This window comes from Bubalus kerabau, chromosome 11 (genome assembly GCF_029407905.1).
Source record: "Bubalus kerabau isolate K-KA32 ecotype Philippines breed swamp buffalo chromosome 11, PCC_UOA_SB_1v2, whole genome shotgun sequence".
Lineage (NCBI taxonomy): Eukaryota > Metazoa > Chordata > Mammalia > Artiodactyla > Bovidae > Bubalus > Bubalus kerabau.
Window position 1 is genome coordinate 70410189 of NC_073634.1, and position 24946 is coordinate 70435134.

Below are 24946 nucleotides of genomic sequence, written 5' to 3' on the forward strand. Positions count from 1 at the left end.
ACCCAAGTGTAGTGGCTTTCATCTGCATAATCCAAGAAAGGAACAGGGATGGGTATGTCCCTTCCTTTTAAGGCACTACCTAGAATTCATACACACCACTTCTGCTCACAGCCAACTGGTCAAAGTTTAGGTCATGTGGCCACACCTCAACAGAAAGGAAGACACACCCACCTGCAAATTCCTGCATCACACTAGGTCAGCTTTCAGCATCACTTACCCCACCTCTTGAACCAATTTATGCAAGCAAGGCTGGGAAGTGTAGTCATTACTGTGTGGTCCTGTGCCTAGTGAAACTCCATGGTTCTACCCCTGAAGGAAGAAAGTGAAAATGGATGTGGGAGACAGTTAGCCATTGCTTTTTACAGTATATGTTGGCAGACATGAAAAGTAAGTGCCTATTAAGGAATAAACCTTCATAGTGGTCCCAGCTCATGGATCATATTAGAGATTGTCACATAGAAAGCACAGAGGACTGAAAGGGTAAGCAAATTCTGATTAGAAGAAAGTGGGGATATATGGAGCCCTTCTCTAGGAAGGGCAGTTGGAGGGCACTAAAATTCTGAGGAAGTTAAAAATAGAGATGTGGAGAGGTCGAATGGAATGGTGGGAACAGGAACATATCAGGACCCAAAGCCAATCCCCAAATATATAATATCACCGGTAGCCAGCTCTTTAAGTAGACATCCTTCTTGATTCCTTCTGCTCTAGATTCATTCCAATCTAAAAAGCACATGTTGCTCAAAAGAGTTTAGCATTCAGAAGAGCTGGAGTTATATCTCTGCTCCATCATTTACTTGCAGAAAAACCCTGGACAAATTACTTAGCCTTTCTGAGCCCATTTCTACATTTTGGAATCACAGTATTAATATTAACAAATAGTACTTACTATTAGGGCTTCCCTGTTGGCTCAGATGGTTAAGAAACTACCTACAATGCAGGAGACCCCCATTCCAACCCTGGGTCGGGAAGATCCCCTGGAGAAGGAAATGGCAACCCTCTCTAGTATTTTTGCCTGGAGAATTCCATGGACAAAGGAACTTGGTGGGCTACAGTCCATGAGGTCTCAAAGAGTTGGATACAACTGAGCAACTAACACACATACACTCAGTACTATTAAGAGAACAAAATGAGATGATGTACTAGTTACAGCCTGGCTCAGTGAATGGTGGATGCAATTAGTATGAAACCTTTCATCTCATGATAAGCAACTAGTCCCTCAAATATGGAGCTTAGACATTATGACAGGTCACAGGATAGAAAAACAGTACATGTGTGAGATGCTGTGAATCTAAAGGACACATACCCATTTAGGGTGCCAGCCACTCATTGGCAAGAGTATAGTAGTCACAAAAGCAAAATGTTCTTTATATTTTAATTAATATCCTCTCCACTTGGGAAAAGCACTTTGATATCTACAGGCATTGGAAAAGAACTCGCCCTAAAGATGGAATTCCTCACATTGTGCAAAAGAAGAAAACAGACCTTCATCCAGGATCTTGTATGTGTGGAGCAGGATGAGACTGGAGCTATGCACCAGATGAATAAGTAATTTCGTAATTTGACATTTCACATCCAAGCTAAATAATGCTTTTGGCAAGGCAATCTCAGTTTATCTTCTGGCCCCTATTTTTTAAGGCAAATATCTCAACATAAATAAAATAATAAATAGACTATATTAATGATAGTTTTAAGTAGTCAGAGTCATTTAACTGGGATTATGGACAAGGACAGGTAAAATATCCTCAAGATTGTTAACTGGAAGAGACAGAAAGGGAGAGAAGTCTCTGAATAAAATTAGTTCATCTTGGGTCAGACTTTCACTCACTCAGCATGACCATGCCACAGTGTTTTCTTAAATTTTAGAAAAGTGCATGAAAGCAACATTATTACTGAGACCCATCCAAAATGTCAATTAAAACCAGGCTTTTTGGAAAAATAATTGCTGCACTGCTTAGCAGGACCCAACATTGAACTTGATACCACCAATGAAGAGAAAATGGTCAATACCAAGGGCTGGTTTTTAGAAAAGCAAAGCTTAGAAACAATATTTAGGGCATGCTACATCAGGTCTGACCACTCAGACCATTCATTTCCTCTTGAATCAGCAAATGTTTTCAATTAATTCCACTTCTAAAGTGCATGACCCTTGGAATCTCTGCATACATCTTTGTCTTGCCACCCTGAATGCTCTGAATTTTTAGAGTCCCTTTGGCCACTGATCACGTTTCCTGGATCTCCTTTCTCTGGTCCTATTCCTTCTTTTGTTGTTGTTGTTTTTAAGATGTGTCCCAACTAGACAGGTGCAGACATAAGTCAAGGTTTTATATAATGATGAGACATAAATAGGGGATTTAAGCATCAAATGGGAAACTTCATTTGTAAAGCAGTTCCTTATGTCACTGTGTATGTTTTTGTCTTTGTTGACCGCAATGGCATATTGATCTTCCTCAGAAGCCATAAGAGTGAATCCTTCTCTACATGGACTCACTAATACATTGATTTGCATGACAAGTAATTCATTGCAACTTTAGGCATAGTTTAGACATTAGCAGAGTCTCATGTAACCTTAGGACAGAACTTATTCATCCACATTTGAGTGGCAGGATTACTTTATCTTACTGTATTTCCTCTCTGTCAGGGTACTTATAAAAATATGGTTAAAGACTTTCAATGCTGGAATGGCAATTGGAGCATAGTTACTTCACTTGACTGCAGAAGCAGGGAAGACCTTTCAACTTTGAGCTACCCACTGGCAGCATAGGAGTAAGTGATGGGATATCTCAGGCCCAGCTCACTTAAGTAAGCTCACACACGTGTATAAACAAGGAAAAGCCTTTCAATATTGCAGCCTCTTGCCTATTTCTTTCCCAGTTCAGCCTTTTCTCATCACCATAACAGCCTACATTTGAGTCGGACACGACTGAAGCAACTTAGCAGCAGCAGCAGCAGCAGGGTAATATCAAGAGAACAAAAAGGGGAAATTGTGATGGTTTCCTTTGGGGTTATATCTTTCTCTCATTCAGCAAGCTTATCTTTCTCCTGAGGGCCCATGGGTTCTAGCCATCTGAAGTCCTAGCCAATCAGTCAATAAGTAGAGCAAAGATCATGGTCCTTACCAACACCTTTGAAGGATACCAAGTTGAATCCACAAAAAAATAGAAACCCACAATTCCTTTACTCAGCTCCACAAAAAGGAATGGTCCTACTAGGCAAAGAGATGAGTTACCACTTATTTCAGTACCATTCTATGACAAGTCACTCTAAAATATAATGGCTACAAAGGCTTCCCCCATGGCTCAGCGGTAAAGAATCTGCCTGCTATGCAGGAGATGTGGGTTTGATCCCTGGGTTGGGAAGATCCCCTGGAGGAGGACATGGCAAACCACTCCAGTATTCTTGCCTGGAGTATCCATGGACAGAGGAGCCTGATGGGCTATAATCTATGGGGTCACAAAGAGTCAGACATGACTAAAGTGACTTAGCGTGCATGCTTGCATGATGGCATATTTCACAGAACTAAAACAAATAGTTCTAAAACTTGTATGGCATCACAAAAGATCCCAAATAGTCAAAATAACCTTGAAAAAGAAAAACAAAGCTGAAGGTATCACACTCTCTGAGTTTAAAGAAGACATACAGGAAAGTTAATTCCTACAGCTCCAAATGGGAGAAAATAATTGTAAATGAAACAACTGATAAGGGATTACTCTCCAAAATATACAAGCAGCTCATGCAGCTCAATATCAGAAAAACAAACAACCCAGTCAAAAAATGGGCAGAATATCTAAACAGACATTTCTCCAAAGAAGACATACAAATGGCCAATAAACACAAGAGAAAAAAATGCTCAACATCGCTCATTACTAGAGAAATGCAAATCAAAACTACAATGAGGTATCACTTCACACCAGTCAGAATGGCCATCATCAAAAAAATCTACAAACAATAAATGCTGGAGAGGATGTGGAGAAAAGGGAACTTGCACAGTTGGTGGGAATGTAAATTGATACAGCCACTATGGAGAGCAGTATGGAGATTTATTTAAAAACTAGGGATAAAAGTACCATATGACCCAGCAATCCCACTACTGGGCATGTACCCTGAGAAAACCATAATTCAAAAAGACACATGTACCCCCAATGTTTATTGCAGCACTATTTACAATAGCTAGGACATGGAAGCAACCTAGGTGCCTATCAACAGATGACTGGATAAAGAAGTTGTGGCACATATATACAATGGAATATTACTCAGCCATACAAAGGAGCAGATTTGAGTCCCTTCTAGTGAGGTGGATGAACAGAGTGAAGTAAGTCAGAAAGAGAAAAATAAATATCATGTAATTGGCGCTGATGGTAAAGAACCCTCCTGCCAATGCAGGATGCATAAGAGACATGGGTTTGATCCCTGAGTCAGGAAGATCCCCTGGAGGGGAGGGCATGGCAACCCATTCCAGTATTCTTTTTTTTTTTTTTAATTGAAGGATAATTGCTTTATAGAATTTTGTTGTTTTCTGTCAAACCTCAACAAATCCCTCTCTCCCATCTCCCTCCCCATCTTGCCTGGAGAATTCCATGGACAGAGGAGCCTGGTAGGCTACAGTCCATAGGATCACATCAGTCGAACATGAGTCGGACATGACTGAAGCGACTTAGCACACATGGAATCTAGCAAAATGGTACTGATGAACCTATTTGCAGGGGAAGAATAGAGACACAGACATAGAGAACAGACTTGCGGACACTGCAGGGGAAGGAGAGGATGGGACGCATTCAGAGAGTAGCATTGACCAGAATCGAATTTACCATATGTAAAATAGATAGCTAGTGGGAAGCTGCTGTGTAACACAGGGAGCTCAACCCAGTGCTCTGTGAAAGCATAGAGGGCTGGGATGAAGTAGGGGGTGGAAGCGAGTTTCAAGAGGGAGGGGACATTTGTATACTTTTGGCTGTTACGTTGTTGTATGGCAGAAACCAACACAACATTGTAAAGCAATTATCCTCCAATTAAAAAAAAGTTTTTTTAAGTACCAAAAAAAAAAAAAAGACACACATATGGCCAACAGGCATGCCACTAGTTATCGGGGACATGCAAATCAAAACCACAATGAGATCCTACCTCACACCTGTTAGAATGGTTATTATGGAAAAGACAAGGAATAAAAATGTTGGAGAGGATGTGGAGAAAAGCGAACCCTGCGCACTGCTGGTAGGAATGTAAATTGGTGCAGCCACTATGGAAAACAGTATTAAGATTAAAAAAAAATGAAGAATAGTGTGTGTCTCTGTGTGTGTGTGCTAAGTCACTTCAGTTGCGTCTGACCCTGTGTGACGCCATGGACTGTACCCTGCCAGGCTCCTCTGTCCATGGGATTCCCCAGGCAAGAATACAGGAGTGAGTTGCCATGCCCTCTTCCAGGGGATCTTCCCAACCCAGGAATCAAACCCACATCTCTATGTCTCCTGCATTGGCAGGTGTGTTCTTTACCACTAGTGCCACTTGGGAAGCCCAGAATTACCATATGACCCAGCTATTCCACTTCTGAACACTAACTTGGAAAGACATAGACTCTTGTGTGTTCACTGAAGCATTTTTTCCAATAGCCAAGATATGGAAAAAGCCTAAGTGTCTGTCAGTGGATGGATGGATAAAGAAGATGTGGTGTGTATGTGTGTATATGTGCATATGTGTATACATATGTATGTATGTATACATATACACACATATGTGTGTGTATCTACTACTAAGTTGCTTCAGTCATGTCCAACTCTGTGCGACCCCATAGACGGCAGACCACCAGGCTCCCCTATCCCTGGGATTTTCCAGGCAAGAATACTGGAGTGGGTTGCCATTTCTTTCTCCAATGCATGAAAGTGAGACGTGAAAGTGAAGTCGCTCAGTCGTGTCCGACTCTTAGCGACCCCATGGACTGCAGCCTACCAAGCTCCTCCATCCATGGGATTTTCCAGATACACACACATATAAATGGGCTTCCCAGGTGCACTCAGATGGTAAAGAATCTGCCTGCAGTGCAGGAGACCAGGGTTCAATCCCTGGGTTGGGAAGTTCCCCTGGAGAAGGGAATGGCAACCCACTCCAGTATTCCTGCCTGGAGAATTCCATGGACAGAGGAGCCTGGCATGCTACAGTCCATGGGGTCGCAAAGAGTAGGACACAACTGAAAGGCTAACACTTTCATTTTTACTTTTCATACACATAAACACAATGAAGTACTACTCAGACATAAAAAAGAATGAAATCCTGTTATTTGCAACAATATGGATGGACTTTGAGGATATTATGCTTAGCTAATAAGTCAAAGACAGCTACCATAGTCCATCACTCATATGTGCAATCTGAAAAACAACCAACAATAACAACAAAAAATACTCATAGATACAGAGGACAGATTAGCTGTTATCAAAGGGGAAAGAGGTGGGGTGGACAAAATGGGTGAAGGGGGTCAACTGTATAGTGATGGATGGTAACTAGACCTGCGGTGGTGATTGCTCTGTAGTGTACACAGATGTTGAACTATAACACTATCCTCCTCAAACTTGTATAATAAAATAAGTAAATAAAACATAGTGGTTTAAAACAATAACTTGCTATTTCTCTCACAGCTCTGTGGGCTGACCTGACTCACCTGGGGTCTGGTCTCTCATGAGGTTGCCGTCAGATGGTGGCTAGGGCTAGAGTCATCAGGGTGGACTGGGCTAGATGTCCAGGAAGGCTTCTTCTCTCCCCTGGCTGTGCCCAGTGCTCCCCACATGGCTTTTCACTGCAGTAGTCTGGACCTCTTACACCAAGTCTCAGGGCACCAAAAACAGGAAGCAGAAACTTCCAGGCCACTTGATATCAGTCTCAAAGCTAGTACATCATCTCCATTATGTTTCATTATTCAAAACTATCACAGGACTTCCCTGGCGATACAGTGGCTAGGAACCTGCCTGCCAGTGCAGGGGACACAGGTATGATCCCTGGTCCGGGAAGATTCCACATGCCACATGGAGCAACTAAGCCCATGCAGCACGAATACTGAGCCCACGCTCTGCAACTACTGAAGCCCTTGCACCTAGAGCCCGTGCTTTGCAACAGAGAACCTGCCGCAATGAGAAGACCAGCAAAGAGTAGCCTCCACTCACTGCAGCTAGAGAAAGCCCGTGAGCAGCAACAAAGACCCATCGCAACCAAAAACAAATAACTCTAAATAAATAAACTATCACAAAGCAGATTCAAGGGCGTGGAAAAATGGACTCTTCCTCACCAGGGGCAGAAGCCTGTACCCAGAGGAAGGAAGGAGTTGATGGCAGCCATTCCTGCAGACAAGCTACCCATACAGGAAGAGAGAAGTCTTTGGAACAGAACTTTCTGCCTAGACTGCTCTGAGAGAGGCCCCTCCCCTGCTGCTCTTGGGTGGCCCAATGACTAAAGCACCAAAGCAAAATTTGAGCAAATACAATTGTTTAAAATTGAAGCATAGAGGAATTAATAAACACATACCACTCTTAGACTTCAACAGATCAAGCTGATGAAAAAATAAATAAACAACAGATAGGCTTTAATCTAATAAAAATAGATTTTTGGATATTTCTTTAACAGTGTACCCATCAACTAGAAAATTCACAGTATTTTTTAAATTTGTGAAAAATTACTATAACTTAGGCAACGAAGAAAACTGGGAAAAGGAGAAAAAATATAATTTTACAGGCCACGTTTTACCCACCACATCACCACCAAAAATACAAATAAACAAACCACTCCTGGAAGTTAGGAATAAGAATTTAACTCTTTTTTAAAGCCCTTAGAAGTTTTAAAACACTCACATAAATTACTGTTGAGTCTAAGGAGAAATGAAAATGACAATTACTGGGATTCTAGAAAATAAAGACAATTAGAACACCACAATTAAAACCTATGGGAACTGGAAAAAATCATAGCCTTAATTTTTTTCATTATTAGAAAAAATGAAAACAATGAGCTAAGCATTGAGTTAAAAATTAGAAAAGAATATGAAACAAGTCTACAAAAAACAGAAACAAGAAATCTGTGAGTCTAAGAACAAATTAATGAAAACCAAGCAAAATGAGTAGAACTGAGAAATAAATCTTAAAAAATTTTATTTGCAAATACCAATATCATTGACAAATCTTTGAAATTCAGAAAAGTCAGGATATATAAATATGTATAATGTGGATAATGAGAAAAAGGGTATTATCACAAAGAAAGATTTGCTTAATTGTAAGAATGTCCTATGTACAAAGCATAGATCTATGCAAGGGATTAAAAAATCTTGATAAAATGAATGATTTTCTAAGAAAGGATAAATTATAGAAATAGACTCAAGAAAAACTATAAGACCTGACTAGGTCAATATCTGTGGCAAAAACTTTTAAAAAGCTGCACTTAAAAAAAGATAACATGTCCAGAAAGATTTTGAGAGCATTTTCTCCCTCTTTAGTGAACTAATAATTCTTAGGCTATTTCACAAATATAGAATATACAAAAAAGATGAAAATCTTCCCAATTCCTTTAGTGAAAATTATTACCTTGATGATAAAAAGAACAAAAGTGGCCAATCTCACATATGAAAATTGGTGCAAAAATCCCAAATCAAAAATTAACAATTTTCAGAAGTTTATTTTTGAAATATGAGGATAGTTAGAAATTAAACAGACTCATAATACCCAGTAAAGAATTTAATAATTGCATTTGGTACTTCATGTGATAGATTATGCAGCCATTGAAAATGGCAGGGGAGAAATGATGATAGCATTTTATTTAAAAAACTTTGATAGATGATGATACAATTTTTTGTAAACATGTGCCCACTCTGTGTGTATGTATGCATGTGTGTAATCTGAAAGAATGAGCACAACTCTGAGTGTGAGCATTAAAATTCTTCCCTCCTCTTCTCCCTCCTTCCTTTGTGCATTTCCAAACTTTCCACAAATAAATTGTAGAACTTGGTAATCAGAAAAAAAGGGGGGAATTTTGCTCTTAAATGTCTTATCTCAGTCGTCGTTCTTAACAAACCCCGTGTTTACACGTGCCCCACTAAAGATGTGCCATTTTTATATATTTCTACCCTTTCATTTTTCTAGTTTGCTCTTGTTACCAAATATTTCCTTCGTGCTTTCATCTTTCCCTCAGTTTTGGCATCCAAAGAAGTTATTATGGAGAGCAGGCCAGTGCGTGTGTCAGCAAAATGCATCAAATAACTAAAGGAATTGACCTTGGATCCTTTTCCATGAACAGCACATAAAAGGCAGGCTATTATATGAGATTTATAGACAGGGTAAGGGTGCAGTGGAGGAAAGGGAGCAGAGAAGAACTCTGGCATCACCACTCTCAACACACCCTTCTCTTCGCCCTCGGCTCTGACTTTGGGGAAGAGGAAGGAGGCAAGACAGGTGTCTCTGCAATTTTGTCCCTGTCCTCGACTTGGGCCTATGAATGGATGCTGTTAAATGAAAAGCCAGAGTGTGTTTATCTTCATTTCCAGTGATGGACCAAAGCTGAAGTGTAGGGTTCAAAAAAAGAAAAGCACATGAAATTGGCAGAAAGAAATACCAAGGGAGCAGGACCAATTCGTGCTGAGGAGCGTGGATATTTTCCTGTAGAAGGTGGGGAGACACTGAAGAATTTTGTCTATGTAATATGTATATGATTATATATATATTTATATTTACATATAGAAATATATGAATGTTTATATATACAGGCATGTGCTGTGCTTAGTCACTCAGTTGTGTCCGACCCTTTGAAACGCCATGGACTGTAGCCCGACAGGCTTCTCTGTCCATGGGGATTCTCCAGGCAAGAATACTGAAGTGGGTTGCCATGCCCTTTTCCAGGGGATCTTCCCAACCCACGAATTGAACCCAGGTCTCCCACATGCAGGCAGATTCTTTACCGTCTGAACCACCAGGGAAGCCCATATACAGGCATACATACATCTTACTGCATGCATGCTCAGTCGCTCAGTTGTATCCAATTCTTTGTGATCCCATGGACTGTAGCCTGCCAGGCTCCTCTGTCCATTGGGTCTTCTAGGCAAGAATACTGGAGTGGGTTGCCATTTTCTCCGCCAAGGAATCTTCCCAACCCAGGGATTGAACCTGTATCTCCTGCATTGCAGGCGAATTCTTTATTGCTGAGCCACTAGGGAAACCCACATACATCTTCTATATAGTTCTGTTTATCCATGTTTGTGCATATATGTGTATATCTATGTGCATTTGTTGTTCAGTCACAAACTGAACATAAGTCATATCTGACTCTTTGTGACCTGGTGAACTGCAGCCCACCCGGCATCCCTGTCCTTCACCATACCCAGAGCTTGCTCAAGCTCATTCCATTGAGTCAGTGATGCCATCCAACCATCTCATCCTCTGTTGCCCTCTTCTCCTCCTGCCCGCTACATATAAATTTTACATGGAAACCAAAATGTCACTGGAAAAGAGAAAGGCAGAAAGCAGTAAGACAGGTTCACTGAGTGGCTCAATGGAGGAAAGAATGGATGGAGAGATCTTAGAGAGAATCAGGGACTTCTTTAGTGGTCCAGTGGTTAAGAATCTGCCTTGCAACGCAGGGGATGCAGGTTCAATCTCTGGTTGAGAAACTAAGATCCTATGTGCCAGTGGGCTACTGAGCCCACATGCCTCAACTAGAGAATCCACACATCACAACAAAAGATCCTGCATGCTGTAACGAAGATCCCGTGTACTGCAGCTAAGACCTGATGCAGCCAAACATAAAATAAATAAAGTATTCATCATTTGTAAGAGAATCAGAACTCTGCTTCTCCCTGAATGTGGCAGTAGATGGCCGTCCCCCAGTTTCCACTTATATTTCCTGAGATCAACCCTAACTGAATGACTGCCTGCAAATTTAGTCATAATTCCAAACTCCCAGAAGAGAGAATCTGATCCATCTACCTCAAATTAGGTGTCCACTCCCCTGACCAGTCAACTATGACCAAGGACAGTGCCACAGAACACAAATATTGTGTTCTGTGTGTGCTTAATCACTCAGTCATGTGCAACTGTAGATGGACTGTAGCCTGCCAGGCTCCTCTGCCCATGGAGATTCTCCAGGCAAGAATACTGGAGTGCCTTGCCACGCCCTCCTCCAGGGGACATTCCCAACCCAGGGATCAAACTGAGGTCTCCCACATTGCAGGTGGATTCTTTACCGTGTAAGCCACCAGGGAAGCCCATGGGTGCTGAGATCCATTTATTTGTGGGATTGTTTGATTGCTATCTACCTCCACTTCTGGACTATATTCTTCTTGAGGGCCAGGACTGTGTTTGGTTGCTCAGCACTGTCTGCAGCACCTTATAAGGTGTCCAGGACATGGTTAGCACTCAAAAACCATTTGTGGGAAAGAAATGCACAAATGACTTAACAAATGAAGAGATTAAGGCAGAAGAAAAGGCATGATGCAGTCTTCAAATCCCATCCTCCATCCGTTCATTGGTCATGTGTCTCATTTATCACCAGAGCATCTACTTCAGCAGAATTACATCAGTTGCTTCAACACGCCAGTGAGCTTTTTGTGGTCTAGCCTGAGAACCAACCCCCATTTACAAGAATGATGTAAGTTAGGAGCTATGCTCCTAATTCTAAACAACTGACATAAAACAAACTTTGGAAACCTGATCCACTTGTAACTTGAGAAATACCTCCAAGCAGGACAATCAATGGAGGAACTAGACCAAAGAGTAAAGGTATTCGTCAGACGAAACTTGGCAGACATGTTCTCCATTTTCCGTCTGATTATTTTCATATTCTTCCTGTGAAATCCAATTTCCTTAAGTGACCTCTGTTCGTAGGAAACTATTTGGTTTAATCAGTGGAAGCCATGGCGTATTTTTAACCATCTCTGAAGGCCAGCTCTCTCTCCATTGAGGGTGCCTGATACCCAAACAGCTGTTTTACAGCGCTCAGCACACATGAGCTCACCACTGGCAAGTCTTCTGCACACAATCAGACCTCAGCTCTTCTCACACATCTCCCGCAAACCCAAATTCAGAACCCGCAGGCAAGCTTGAATCCTTTACCATGGTAACAAAAAAGAGCAGAGCATAGAGAATCCAATTCTGAATTTTCAGTCTATTAATGTTCTATAAATCTGATGACCAAATGGAAAATATGCAATACAAAGAGTTAGCCAAACTAAATAGTCTATAAAAAGATGTGCAAACTGGATGCCCCCAAAGACTTCAGATTAAAGTATCCAACTTAAAGTGTTCCAAGGCAGTTTGAATTTTGATAGAATTTTAAAACATTCGAGCTGAAGGGTCTTTGGACATCATCTAGCAAGCACAACAGTTTTGTTTCAGAGATGATGAGGCTGAGACCCAAGAGAGAAAGGGACTCAGGGTTTCATATGCTAGAGGCAGAACTGGGGGTAGAGCTCTGCCTCCCAGGCCAGACCCGCGGGGCAGACAGACCACAGTCCCACACCCCCAGCTTCCTGCCTATTCTTCCTGGACCATCTGTCTGCAGTTCAAAGCTGGGAAGAAGCCAGAACCTGGTCAATAAGATCTTTCATCCTGCCTATCCCATGACCATTTCAGAGTGTGTCCTCTCCAATTTAGATAGAAAGTTTTATTGAAGACCAACTTCCCTTGATAAATCAATAAAAAGTAACCTAAAAAGATATGTTTAAAAGTAACATGTCAACATTTCAAGTGTGGAAATCAAAGGGAATACATAGAATTCGTACCACTCCTACGGTCAAAGGAAAGCATCACAGGATACCTGAGGAGATGTAAACACAGAGCTGTGAGACCATGGACCTTTGGTCCTCTGAGAAACTAACTAAAGAGATGTAAACACAGAGCTGTGAGACCATGGACCTTTGGTCCTCTGAGAAACTAAACTTGCAGGGGAAATCTGAGCTTCCTAAGAAGGCTTGCTCCACCTCAGAGACACTTGGAGATGTGAGCAGTATTCGCTGAGTGCCAGCCTAAATTTGACCCTCATGCTGCTATGAAGATCTCAAAAGGAGAAGAAGCAGATGGAGCCTCAAAAATATTCACCCACACATTGGGGAACACAGTTTATATTGAGAAGAAAACCAAGTGGCAGAGTACAGACTTCATTAAATAAATATTTGTGGAGAGCTTAGGATGTGCTCAGCTAATAGAAGAGCAAGAATTTGATTGAAAGGTATAAGTAAGGACCAGATCACAAAAGGCTGTGTATGCTGTTGGAAGGAGGTGTTTGGAATTTACTTTAAAGATGACTCAGTTCAGTTCAGTCACTCGGTCATGTCCAATCTTTGCGACTCCATGGACTACAGCACGCCAGGCCTCCCTGTCCATCACCACCTACCGGAGTTTACTCAAACTCATGTCCATCTAGTTGGTGATGCCATCCAACCATCTCATCCTCTTTCCTCCCCTTCTTCTCCCACCTTCAATCCCAGCATCAGGGTCTTTTCAAATGAGTCAGTTCTTCACATCAGATGGCCAAGTTTCAGCTTGGAGTTTCAGCTTCAGCATCAGTGGGAGCCATTGAATGATGGTGACCTGGGGAGTGAATTGACCAGACTTAGGTTCTGGAAAGATCTCTTGACAGCTGATGGACTGTGGCCAAGTACTACATTATATGATACTATCTACAAGTGCTTCAACAGCTTTATTAGCACTTTTAGTCTATATTCAGGATAATACAGTAAAGGGGGGCCGGGGTGTGAATGAGAGCCTAGGGCAAGCAGAGCTAGGTTTTAATCCCATTCCCACAATTTACCAGCTGTATGGTCTTGGGCAGGTTATTTAAATAGTTCTACCTCCTCAGTCGACTTCCTTTCTATACACTGATGATAATACTTAGCTGATGGGGTTTGATAATAAATAAAGTGGATAATGTGCCTGGACATTTCTAAGAATCCTCCCAACACCATTCAGATCAGATCAGATCAGTTGCTCAGTCATGTCCGACTCTTTGCGACCCCATGAATCGCAGCACGCCAGGCCTCCCTGTCCCTCACCAACTCCCGGAATTCACTCAGACTCACATCGAGTCAGTGATGCCATCCAGCCATCTCATCTTCTGTCGTCCCCTTCTCCTCCTGCCCCCAATCCCTCCCAGCATCAGAGTCTTTTCCAATGAGTCAACTCTTTGCATGAGGTGGCCAAAGTACTGAGTTTCAGCTTTAGCATCATTCCTTCCAAAGAAATCCCAGGGCTGATCTCCTTCAGAATGGACTGGTTGGATCTCCTTGTAGTCCAAGGGACTCAAGTGTCTTCTCCAACACCACAGTTCAAAAGCATCAATTCTTCGGCGCTCAGCCTTCTTCATAGTCCAACTCTCACATCCATACATGACCACTGGAAAAACCATAGCCTTGACTAGACGAACCTTTGTTGGCAAAGTAATGTCTCTGCTTTTGAATATGCTATCTAGGTTGGTCATAACTTTCCTTCCAAGGAGTAAGTGTCTTTTAATTTCATGGCTGCAGTCACCATCTGTAGTGATTTTGGAGCCCAGAAAAATAAAGTCTGAGACTGTTTCCACTGTTTCCCCATCTATTTCCCATGCAACCAAATCAAAGTGGAATTTTTCAGTTCGGAGGGAACGCCACCTAGCATCCTGCTCTGCCTCCACTTCGCAAGAAATACTGTTGCATTTTCTTCTTAAAATTTAATCAGGACATTTTATTGCTAACATGTAAAAATAACTGGCATTTTTACTTTGTAAAAGAGCAATGAGGTAAACTGAGGTCAAAACCAAATATTGGTTCTGAATCAAACCACCCAAAAGCAATAGTGCAAAGAATTAAACTGGTTACAGAGACCCGTGGAGGAACTAAGTGCTTCTACCGTCCTAGCAACCTTTTAACCAAACACTGGTGCAGATTAGCTGGCATATGTGACCCTGAAAACATCTGGCCTTTCTATTACCCTCTCACAAGCAAAAACTGATGTCGTGTAAACTGATCTTTAGGCCAATTATATGGTCTAAGTGTTACAGTGTTTGTGTTGGCTCCTCTGGCTCCAGGTTTTAAGAATTTAATTTGTAGCCACACCCCTCCCTGAAGTCCTAACTGCGTCTTACTGTAACTGACTCCGGGGATCTGTTTATGCGGTGTCTGCATCTTCTTTTGGGGACGATAAGTACGTGTGACGGCACTGCCAGTCAACTGTGTCCTGTAAGAATAAGTCATAGGAGGCGCAGCGATGGGAGGACAGCGGAGGTGGGGAACTGAACGGGCTCTGGGAGCTGCTCTGGTCACGTGTCCGTTGCTACATTTTTTGTCACCCCTGTGTATCAGTTTTATTCTAGAAGCCAGGTGAGGAATGTAGAGGTTCTACCCCACAGTCCTCCTAGAAGGCACTAAACTAGGAGTCAGAAAACCTGCTACTACCTCCAACTGGCCTTTCTACCCTAGACAAGGTCATTATCATGTCTGAACACAATAGAGATTACTGTCTGTGTCCCCACCTAGACTCAACTTAACTTATCAAACAAGCGCCAAGCCCATCACCAGTGCTGATTAAGTTAATCCTCCTCTTGACAGTGAGTGGCAGGTGGTGTATTCTCTTACAGTGGGGTGTCACCCAGGAGGGGCATGACAGCCGCTGTGAGCTTACCCTCTCCCCTCTGGCTCCGAGCTGCTGCACTCTGCTCCAGTGTGCTGGGTCTGTACCTGTGCTCTGCAGCAGGTGACCCCAGGGCACTCCTGGGGTGCTACTGACTATAGGAAGGGGCGCTCTCTGCCTCTCCCCCACCTCACCCCACCCCTGTCCCTCAGCTGCTATGGCCAAAGGCTGTGATGGTGGCTGGGGAGGGGCTGACCAAGGAAGATCTCTCTTCTCCTCACTCTCATCAGCTCCCCCCAAATCCCTACCTGCTTTTACTCCATCTTTAGCTGACAGATGTGAGAGAGTTTTGCTCAGTGGATCCTTTCAAATCCTTTTGAAGACATTGAGGAATCCAAGTCTGGGTTATGAATGAAAGTATTGATAGAAGAAGCCTGGGAGCTCCTAATTTTGTCTCTGGTAAAAGTACTAGCTACAATTGCATGAAATAATTAAACGGACCTCTGGGTTCATTCACTTCGTCTCTTGCCCACCCTGACCATCACTGATCCCTGGAGGGAGGGAGAGAATAGTGGGACAGCCAGCCCTAAAGGAGATCTGAAGGTATGTGGGGACTGGACCACAGGCATCAGCATCTCCTTCCCCAGGAAGGGAACTTTCCTTCAGCTTTAAAGGAAATGCGTTTCTCTAGTCTCCTGGTCTGGTCGGGCATATCTAGGAACATAGGACAGAACATGTAGTACAGTAAATCCCGACGCTGAGTTACCCATTAAAGGAACTTATCACAGATGGTCATAAAATTAGGACTTTCACATCTTGAAAGAAAGAGCTCTATCCAGGATCATAAATAAACTATAACTGAGGCTTAGGTTTATAAAGCTGTAAAAGAGGGCTTCTTGAACACATAGGAATTCACAGTACTGGGTCACAAAATTAACTCGTGAAAGTCCGACCAGGATCTTGGAGTTGCCGGCAATGCAGTGGTGGCTGATTTCTGCAGTTAGTGGACCCCAGTCAGAACCTAATGAGGTCAGGCCCTGGTGTAATTTCATAAAATGCAAGCTCATAGGAACTGGGGTGCTGGCACCTAAATATGGCCTTATAATTCCTAAACCAGCAGTGGAGCAGCAGACGACAAAACAAGGCCAGTGCCTTCCAGAAGTTTCTCATCTAGTCAGGAAGCCAAGGCATTTACAAAAAAGCAATTACAGGATGCAGGCTTCGGAGTGTGGTGTAGATGGTAACTAGAGAATTCAGGGAGGAAAGCAAGGAATGAGTAGAAGCCGGACTTTTCAGGGAAAGATACGTGGAGGACAAAGGACCTGACTCCTGACTGAAAGATGCGGGGAGGGGCGCATGTGTGCGGAAAGCTGTGCTCTGGCCCCGCCCCCATCAGCTCCCACAAGCCTGCATTGTGCCCCTGCCATGACTCGCCCCGAGCCGAGCCTCAGATCACACACTTGTATTTCCCTCTTGTCCTTTGGGTAATTGGTCCTTAAGGTCAACAGTCACACCCTCTTCATTCCCTACTCCCCCAGGCTCTTCCTCGAAAGGCCTGGAAAAGGAAACCCTGGCCTGTCAGGACACATCACATCCAGGCTGGACAGCACAGGATGGTGTCCATCCTAAAGAAGGAAGCCAGGAAAAATCCACACTTCCTCCTCAGAGGAAGCCCAGAGTAATCCCCGTCATCCCTGTCATGGGTTATAATCAGGTTAAAATGAGCAGGACGAGGAGAAAAGGACAGCCTCAGAGGGGGTACCCTGCCTCAGCCTCCTGGGAAGGATTCTGTCAGCATCCAGGACACACAGTGGGGAGAAGAAGATGCCCCCATGGGCATGGGGAGTTTGGGAAAAGGCCAGGGCCCACAGGGGTGGCCAGCACCCTGCCCAGACAGGAGGGGGAGGGTCGAATGGGAAAGGTGATGGGGTTGGCGGAGGTCCACATATCAGAAGGAGAACTTCATGAGGGGGAGAGGCCCTGTGCTCCCATCCCTTGCAGAGCCCAGTGTGAGTGGAAGGCTCCCAAGCACCTATTAAGAATAGAACTGAAATACATTGTTTTTAGGTGAAATGCCCTAACTGGTCCATTGGATAAGGAAGTTGTGGTACATATACACAATGAAATATTACTCAGCTATAAAAAGGAACACATTTGAGTCAGGTCTAATGAGGTGGATGAAAATGGAGCCTATTATACAGAGTGAAGTGAGTCAGAAAGGGAAATACAAATATCGTATAAACGCATTTATATGGAATTTAAAAAGACGGGAACACGACAATCCTATATGGAAGACAGTGAAAGAGACACAGATGTAAAGAGCAGACTTTAGGATTCTGTGTGAGAAGGAGAGGGTGGGATGATACGAGAGAATAGCATTGAAACATGCATAATTACCATATGTTAAACAGATGAGCAGTGCAAGTTCGATGCATGAAGCAGGGCGCCAAAAGTCAGTGCTCTGGGACAACCCAGAGGGATGGGGTGAAGAGGGAGGTGGGAGGGGGTTCAGGATGGGGGGACACATGTGTACACATGGCTGATTCATGTTGATATATGGCAAAACCCATCACAATACTGTAATTATCCTCCAATTAAAAAAAAAATTTTTTTTTTAAGGAATAGAGCTGGTGGGTGTATGCTTCCACAGAGCAGAGGGGAAGTGCCCCAGCGGGGAGAGAGCTACTCTGAGGAGGCAGTTGTAGATGTTCCAGGTGTCTACTCCGCGTTATCCAGCTGGGTCCCTGCGAAGGGTGGAGAAAAGACAGAATTCAAGATGCCTGTGTTGCAATAAAAGGTCCCCAGGTTGTATTTCTTAAGAATCTAAGGGCACCCATGCAGGTGCCACAGCACCCTGGAAGAAGGCTTCCCCAGCCAAAGCAAAAGCAGGATAAACTGTCTATGTCAGAGCGCTAGGGAGGCAGAGGCCTGGAGCAGGCGGCGGCATGTACTGGGAACAACAAACCCACCTCTTCCTAGTGGAGCCTCAGTTCCCTCATCTGTGAAACAGAACAATTGATGATAATACCTGCCTGGAAAGGCTGTTGAGATTAAATTCAATGACTTCTGTTCTTGCCCTGACCCTGTGCATCCAGTCCCCTTCTCTTCCGCACCCTTGATAGAATCTGGGGCAAAAATGAAGTTGAACAAATAATTTTGCAACATAGTGTTGGCCTCAACAATTTAGGGTCTGTGTCCTTTACCAGCTCGAAGAAGTTATGGAATGAGAACGCTGCCCCTTTTCCTTGGCAACTTAATTCTCTTAAAAGCCCCCAAGATGATAGCTTATGGTGAACAATGTCAGATTCATGATCTCCAAAGATTTAGCTTCAGGACCAGGGACCAGGCTGGAATATTCAGAGCTTTTCTGTGGCAGAAGTTTTATTACAGTGACAAAGAACAGAGAAAGCTTCTGACATAGACATCAGAAGAGGGACAGAGAGTGCCCCACTGGCTAGTCTTATCAAGGCCTTAAATAGTTTACCAGACCCACTCCCATAACATACATCTCAAGATAACAAGATTAATCAGAAGGTTCTTGTTAAAAAGGAGAAATATGTCTTTCAGCAAGATACATTGCTGTTATATAATCCTTCAGTTCAGTCAGTTCAGTTGCTCAGTCGCGTCCGACTCTTTGCAACCCCATGAATCGCAGCACACCAGGCCTGCCTGTCCATCACCAACTCCCAGAGTTCACTCATACTCATGTCCATTGAGTCAGTGATGCCATCCAGCCATCTCATCCTCTGTCGTCCCCTTCTCCTCCTTAGTACAGGGCTTAAGGAAAAACATACCCTTGAGCAAGATGAGTTTTGTGTAACTGTTAGCTCTTGGCTTAAAGAAAATAACATCTTATGTGACTAAGACAAAGCAGTGTAGAAAAAAAAGTTTTCCTTTTCACCTCCTTGAGAGCCCCGGACCGCTTTCTCCTCCTTGAGGGCCCTGGACTCTTTATCAATGTACCTAAGAATTAACTCTGTCTATAGTAAGCCCAGAAGAAGGAAATGGGGAGCTTATTTGTTATCAGGTTCTATTTCAGTGCTCTGCTGAGAGCACTGACATAAACTCTCACAGAAAGCATCTGCTTTCTGCAAGTTTCTTTCTGCCCGCTCCCTGCACTTCCCACCCGCCCTGTTGTAAAACCCCAGCCAGCATCAGCTCATGTTTCTTTTTCTCTGATTCTCTTTCAGGGACGCTGTATCAACTTCACCAGAGTCAAGAACAATCCGCCTGCCAAGTACCCCCTCAACAACGCCTACCACACCACCTCGCAACCTCCTGCCCCCATCTACACCCCACCACCCCCTGCTCCCCATTGCCCTCCCCCACCTCCCAGTGCCCCCACCCCTCCAATTCCATCCCCACCTTCCATTCTGCCCCCTCCTCCGCAGGCTCCCCCTCCCAACAGGGCGCCACCCCCCTCCCGACCTCCTCCTAGACCTTCTGTCTAGAACCCCCAGTTCATGCTCTGGGTTCTCTCAGAAACTTTGGGGAGGAGGCTCCTCTATGGTGTTAGAACAAGTCTTTTCAGTTAGAGGGGACTTCCACTTTGGAAAAGAGTGGTGATAACGCCCACTGACATTCACACACTATAAAAATTTGTTTGTAACACCAGTACACCAACAATTGTGATCAGCGGAAAGAAATTGAAATTTTGAATTGCCTGAACACCAGTGATGAGGCAACTACAGCCACAATTATAGCCACCAGCCAGCCATCATCTCTAGAAGGTTCCAGAGACAGTGAAACTGCTGAGATGCTCTAAGTGGGATTGGGTCTCCTGGAGACCAATACGAAAATCATTCTCTGAGGGTGAAATGCAGCGTCAGATAAGAAGTCATATTGCTGGGTTGCTAAGTGCTGCCTTCCCTCTTCCACACCACCTCCATCTCTTGACCCTAGACCTACTAACCAAGGAATCCTCTCCATGCCAGCCAGGAAGGTCAAAACCCTTCACCTACAACTTTGGGGAAAGATTAGGGTCCCCATTGTGACAAGAAACTCAGCATCAGATAGGTATCCAAAAGCATGTTCTGGGACTTGCAGAGGAATAAAACCTTCCAAATTCTCCCAGTTTCCAAGTGAGGAAGAGGGTGGTTGTTCACAGATGGAAAAGGTATGTTGCCATGTTGCTGTGTAAGTGAAATCAGGTGTGTGCATCGACAGGCGAGTACTGGTGGGAGCATCGGACAGTTTCTAAAGCTCACAGGCCATCAGCAGCTAGAGGTGGCTGGCTTTGGCCCAACATGGCCCCTAAATCAACAGACAATAGCATTGTCGAAGAACAACTTATTCATGATTTATGTTAAAAGAAAAATCAAGATTTGGCTTCAATGTAGATCACTTAAGATATGAAGAAGTGACTGATACTATTTTCCAGAGACAAATATGAGTTGATCTTCCCAAAATGGCATCACTAGCACCTACCACACAATTTCACTAATTTTGTTTTTCTTTCTTCATGAAGTTGTGCACCAGAGACTTCTAGGTAGAGCTGAGAGACAATAGTCCCAACATACTAAGGAATATATCCCCCCAAAAAAGCTGGTGCAAATATATTTCTCCTTGGCTTTTCAGCACACTGACAAATACTATCAGCTGCCTGAAATTCCCACCATGCCTGGGAACCACTCCACTCCTCCAAGTCTTTCTGAATCTGTTGTCACCAGGAAGCTATATAATCACTTTCTAAACATCAGACTTCATCACCCAAGGATGAAAACAGAAGCCATTGTTCAGGGCCTGCTGCACCAGCCTGTTCAAAATTACCTCCCCCTCCAACTTTCCACAGGTCTTAAAAGTCCTAAAACTCTTAAATCTTTTCGAGAATAAAGCAGAACATAAAGTAAATGCAAACTTGGTGCTTTGGGCTGTGGTCTCCAAAGATCTTGCAAGAACCCCTCAAGCCAGTCTCATTCTTTCACGTTACTTAGAACAGAGACATAGGACGCAGCATGCACTGCATACACACCAACGCTTGTAGCCAGGGCAGACATTGCTAATCAATCACAGCACATCTTCCAATGAGCCCAGGATTCCCTCACAATCTTGAAACCATAAGTCTGAAGAGCCACCACTCATCAGTTAAAATTGAGAGATAAATGATCCTTAATTGCCATCTCAACTTTAGAAAGCAAAAGCAAACAAGGATTGTGTGGGGGGATGGGGAAACCTTTGGATGTAAAAGGTACAGTCAGGGGAAACTAGATCTAGGCAGAGTGCCTTAGTGGGGGGCTACAGGCACTAAACGCATTGCCAACACCAAACTGACACTTCCCCAGGCATACCTTGGGCCCTCCCTTCTTCCAGCCTGCCACTTCCAGAGATGACCACGGCTTCCTCATAGAGCTAAAATCAGAGATGTTTTCCAGGGCTCCCTCCCTCGCCCCCCCATCCTGGCCCAAATTATCTATTTTGAAAACATTAGGCTTCCTCTTTAGTACAGTCTTCCATGAAGCAGGTGTCAGACTGGCGCAGCGACCTGCAGTGACGTTGCTGGACTCCAGAGACCCATCCCACAGGCAAAAGGGTTTCCCAGGCTCACAGCCAAGAGGCGTTGAGCCCCTGGCCACTGTTTTGACTGCTGGCGGTACAAAACAGTCCACCCCACACCACTGCCGCCGGGCTCACTGCGGCCATCAAAAAGTTAAAGCCAAAATGTTAACATTGTGCATCAAGACGGCAGGCATAAGGTGAGAATGCAACATTCAAGATCTCAACCATACATCAATCAGAAGCCCCTGTGCAGTTTCCAAGATGTTGTTTTGATAAACTCTTTGATGAAATGGGGAACTGCAAATACATGATGGCTTTGAAGAGTATTAGCAGGGTTTGTCCTTAAAACGGATTCTTCATGTAAACCCTAGTCTTTTAGAATGACAGTGGAGAAGGAGAAACTTCTATACTGTATGAATAAGGTAATATTTGAATAGTAGGCTATTACAGGCAGGAAAATTCTTTAACTGGTTTATAAGTCTATCCGTACTTGGGTCATTCCTTGAAAAAGGTAGCAGACATATGATTGTGATCAGGAAACTGCACAAAATTATTTTTTTCAACCCTCATATTATTGTCCTCCCAAAGTTTTTTTTTTTTTAATAAAAACCAACTTTTTGTTGTATATATTCATATTCCATGTGTTAGATGGAAGCATTTCCTATCCAGTGTGAATAAAGGGAACAGTTGTAGTAAATTATTATAAGGCCAATGAAATTTCATGGCAGGTTATTCTACCAAGCTGTGCTTGTTGGTTTTTCCCATGACTGTATTGCTTTTATAAATGTACAAATAGTTACTGAAATGACGAGACCCTTATTTGCACAGCATTAAGAAGAACCTTGAGTGGTTACCTCTGTGTCTGGCCTGTAGCTTGGCACATACTCCAGTGAGACACAAGGTCTCTTTTACCAGAGTCAAGAACAGAGCTGGTGGACATATTAATTAATAGTCTTGGATATCTGGCTGTGGGTAACTTTACTGTAAATATATCTAGAATGGGCAGAGACTATGTGGAAGTCTCATACACACTAAAGTTCAAACACCAGGTCAGAAGAGGGAAATTCATCCAAGAACTAGGAAAAAAAAAACAAAAAACAAAACAGATGAAATATTGCACCACAGTTTTCAGCCCAGCGCCAACTCAAAAAGAAATTAATGCTGTGTAAAAGTGGGTTGAATTAGTTTGCAAACTATAATGAAGATATATGCAGTAAAAAGCCTGTTAATGCACATCAGATGGGAATGGGATGTTCTAGTCGTGTTTTCTAGTTATCTGAACTCTACTATATTATTGTACTTGGATAACCAATTTAAAAGAATTAGAATATGATGTTTTAAATACACTTAACATTAAACTGTTCTTCTAATTCTTTCTTCTATCTGTGATAATTCAGAAGACATTATGGATCTTCAGTGCCTCTGAGTCATTGTTATAAAAATCAGTTATTGCTGTACCTGCTATAGAAGACTGGGCTAAATGTGTACAATGACAAACCTTGGAAGTTGCTTTTTTTAAAAAAAAATAATAAATTCCGAAAATCAACTCTTTTACTGGTTGTCTCTTTGCTATGAAAATGAAGTACAGATTGCTCAAGTGCTTAACATTGTGATCATAAAAATGGCTATCATTCTGCAGATTATATTTCCCAAATTTATTTTGTGCCTTCTACTATCTTGATTACTCTTTCTTCTTTAGCTGTCCAACATTCAACTTATATTTTTTGTAGGTAAAACAGTGTTTCTTACTAGTTCCTGAATCTGTTTCTTTATAAGTCCTCATGAAGCCTTGAGTTCATCTTAATTGGAATAAAACCATCTGAAAACAAAATCATTCCACAATTTCTTTCCAAGACTTCATTAGTATTCAACTTTAATAGCATTTTGGGCACATGGACTTTTTCAAATTACATTCATCATTAAATCATTTTGAGATAATTGACTAGCAATTTGGAAGGAAAAAGAAGTTGGAGCCCTACCTCACTCCTTATACCAAAATAAATTCCAGCTGTATTTAAGTGTAACAGATGAAACCAGGAAAGTACCAAAAGTAGGAAAAATGTTTACTGTATGGAATGAAGAATTTTTAAATCTCATATATTGCTTGTATTGCCAACCAACTTTCTTATATAATCATTTCAATGATTGAGTGCTGAATGCTGAGTCATGCTCCAATGTATTATGTTGAATAAACAAAGAAACTAACAGGAATAAGATTATTGATCAAGTGCTAACTGCAAAGTTGAGCAGCAGGTACAAAATTGTTTGTCACTAAATCCAGTTTTCTATCTTCAGATAAATGTGTTTCCCTAGAGTCTCACATTGGAGAAGGAAATGGCAACCCACTCCAGTGTTCTTGCCTGCAGAATCCCAGGGACGGGGGAGCCTGGTGGGCTGCCGTCTATGGGGTCGCACAGAGTTGGACACGACTGACGCGACTTAGCAGCAGCAGCAGAGTCTCAGTTAGGTGTAGAACAATCAGTATAACACTTTGTCCATCTCAATACATTGTAAACAAGGTCCATGGTACTTACAATTATCAAACATAGACCAGAGAGTTGGCATATGCAAAACAGATGAAGTTATTCTGGTTACAATTGTATCATGTTGGCTTGAACCATGCCTCTACCCTGAAGTTATCATACCTAAACAGATTAGAAGCCTTTTAATTCCTCTGGGCATAAGCTTTGGTTCCTTCCTTTTTGCTCAACGTTAAAATGGTCATTTAGTTATATAAACCCTTCCTTCTCTACTTGGGACAGTTTTAAAGTTTGGAGTTAAAACTGTGCAACATCTCCTCTGCTTAGTTTCAAATGTCATTTCACAATGTCCTTATAAAGCAACAGCAGCAGTTAACATAATGCCTGAGTCACTGGAGAGTGCAGAGCAAAGCTCTG

General features: G+C 42.8%; 1 protein-coding gene across 1 annotated transcript in view; it reads left to right on the forward strand.

The window, feature by feature from the left end:
* ANTXR1 (ANTXR cell adhesion molecule 1) overlaps positions 1–23614 on the forward strand; it is a 260214-nt gene extending 236600 nt beyond the window's left edge. The window contains exon 18 of the mRNA XM_055540531.1: positions 19745–23614. Coding sequence (XP_055396506.1) covers positions 19745–20005 — 261 coding nt within the window. The 3' untranslated portion in view covers positions 20006–23614. The remainder of the gene's footprint in view (positions 1–19744) is intronic.
* The last annotated feature ends 1332 nt before the right edge of the window (positions 23615–24946 follow it).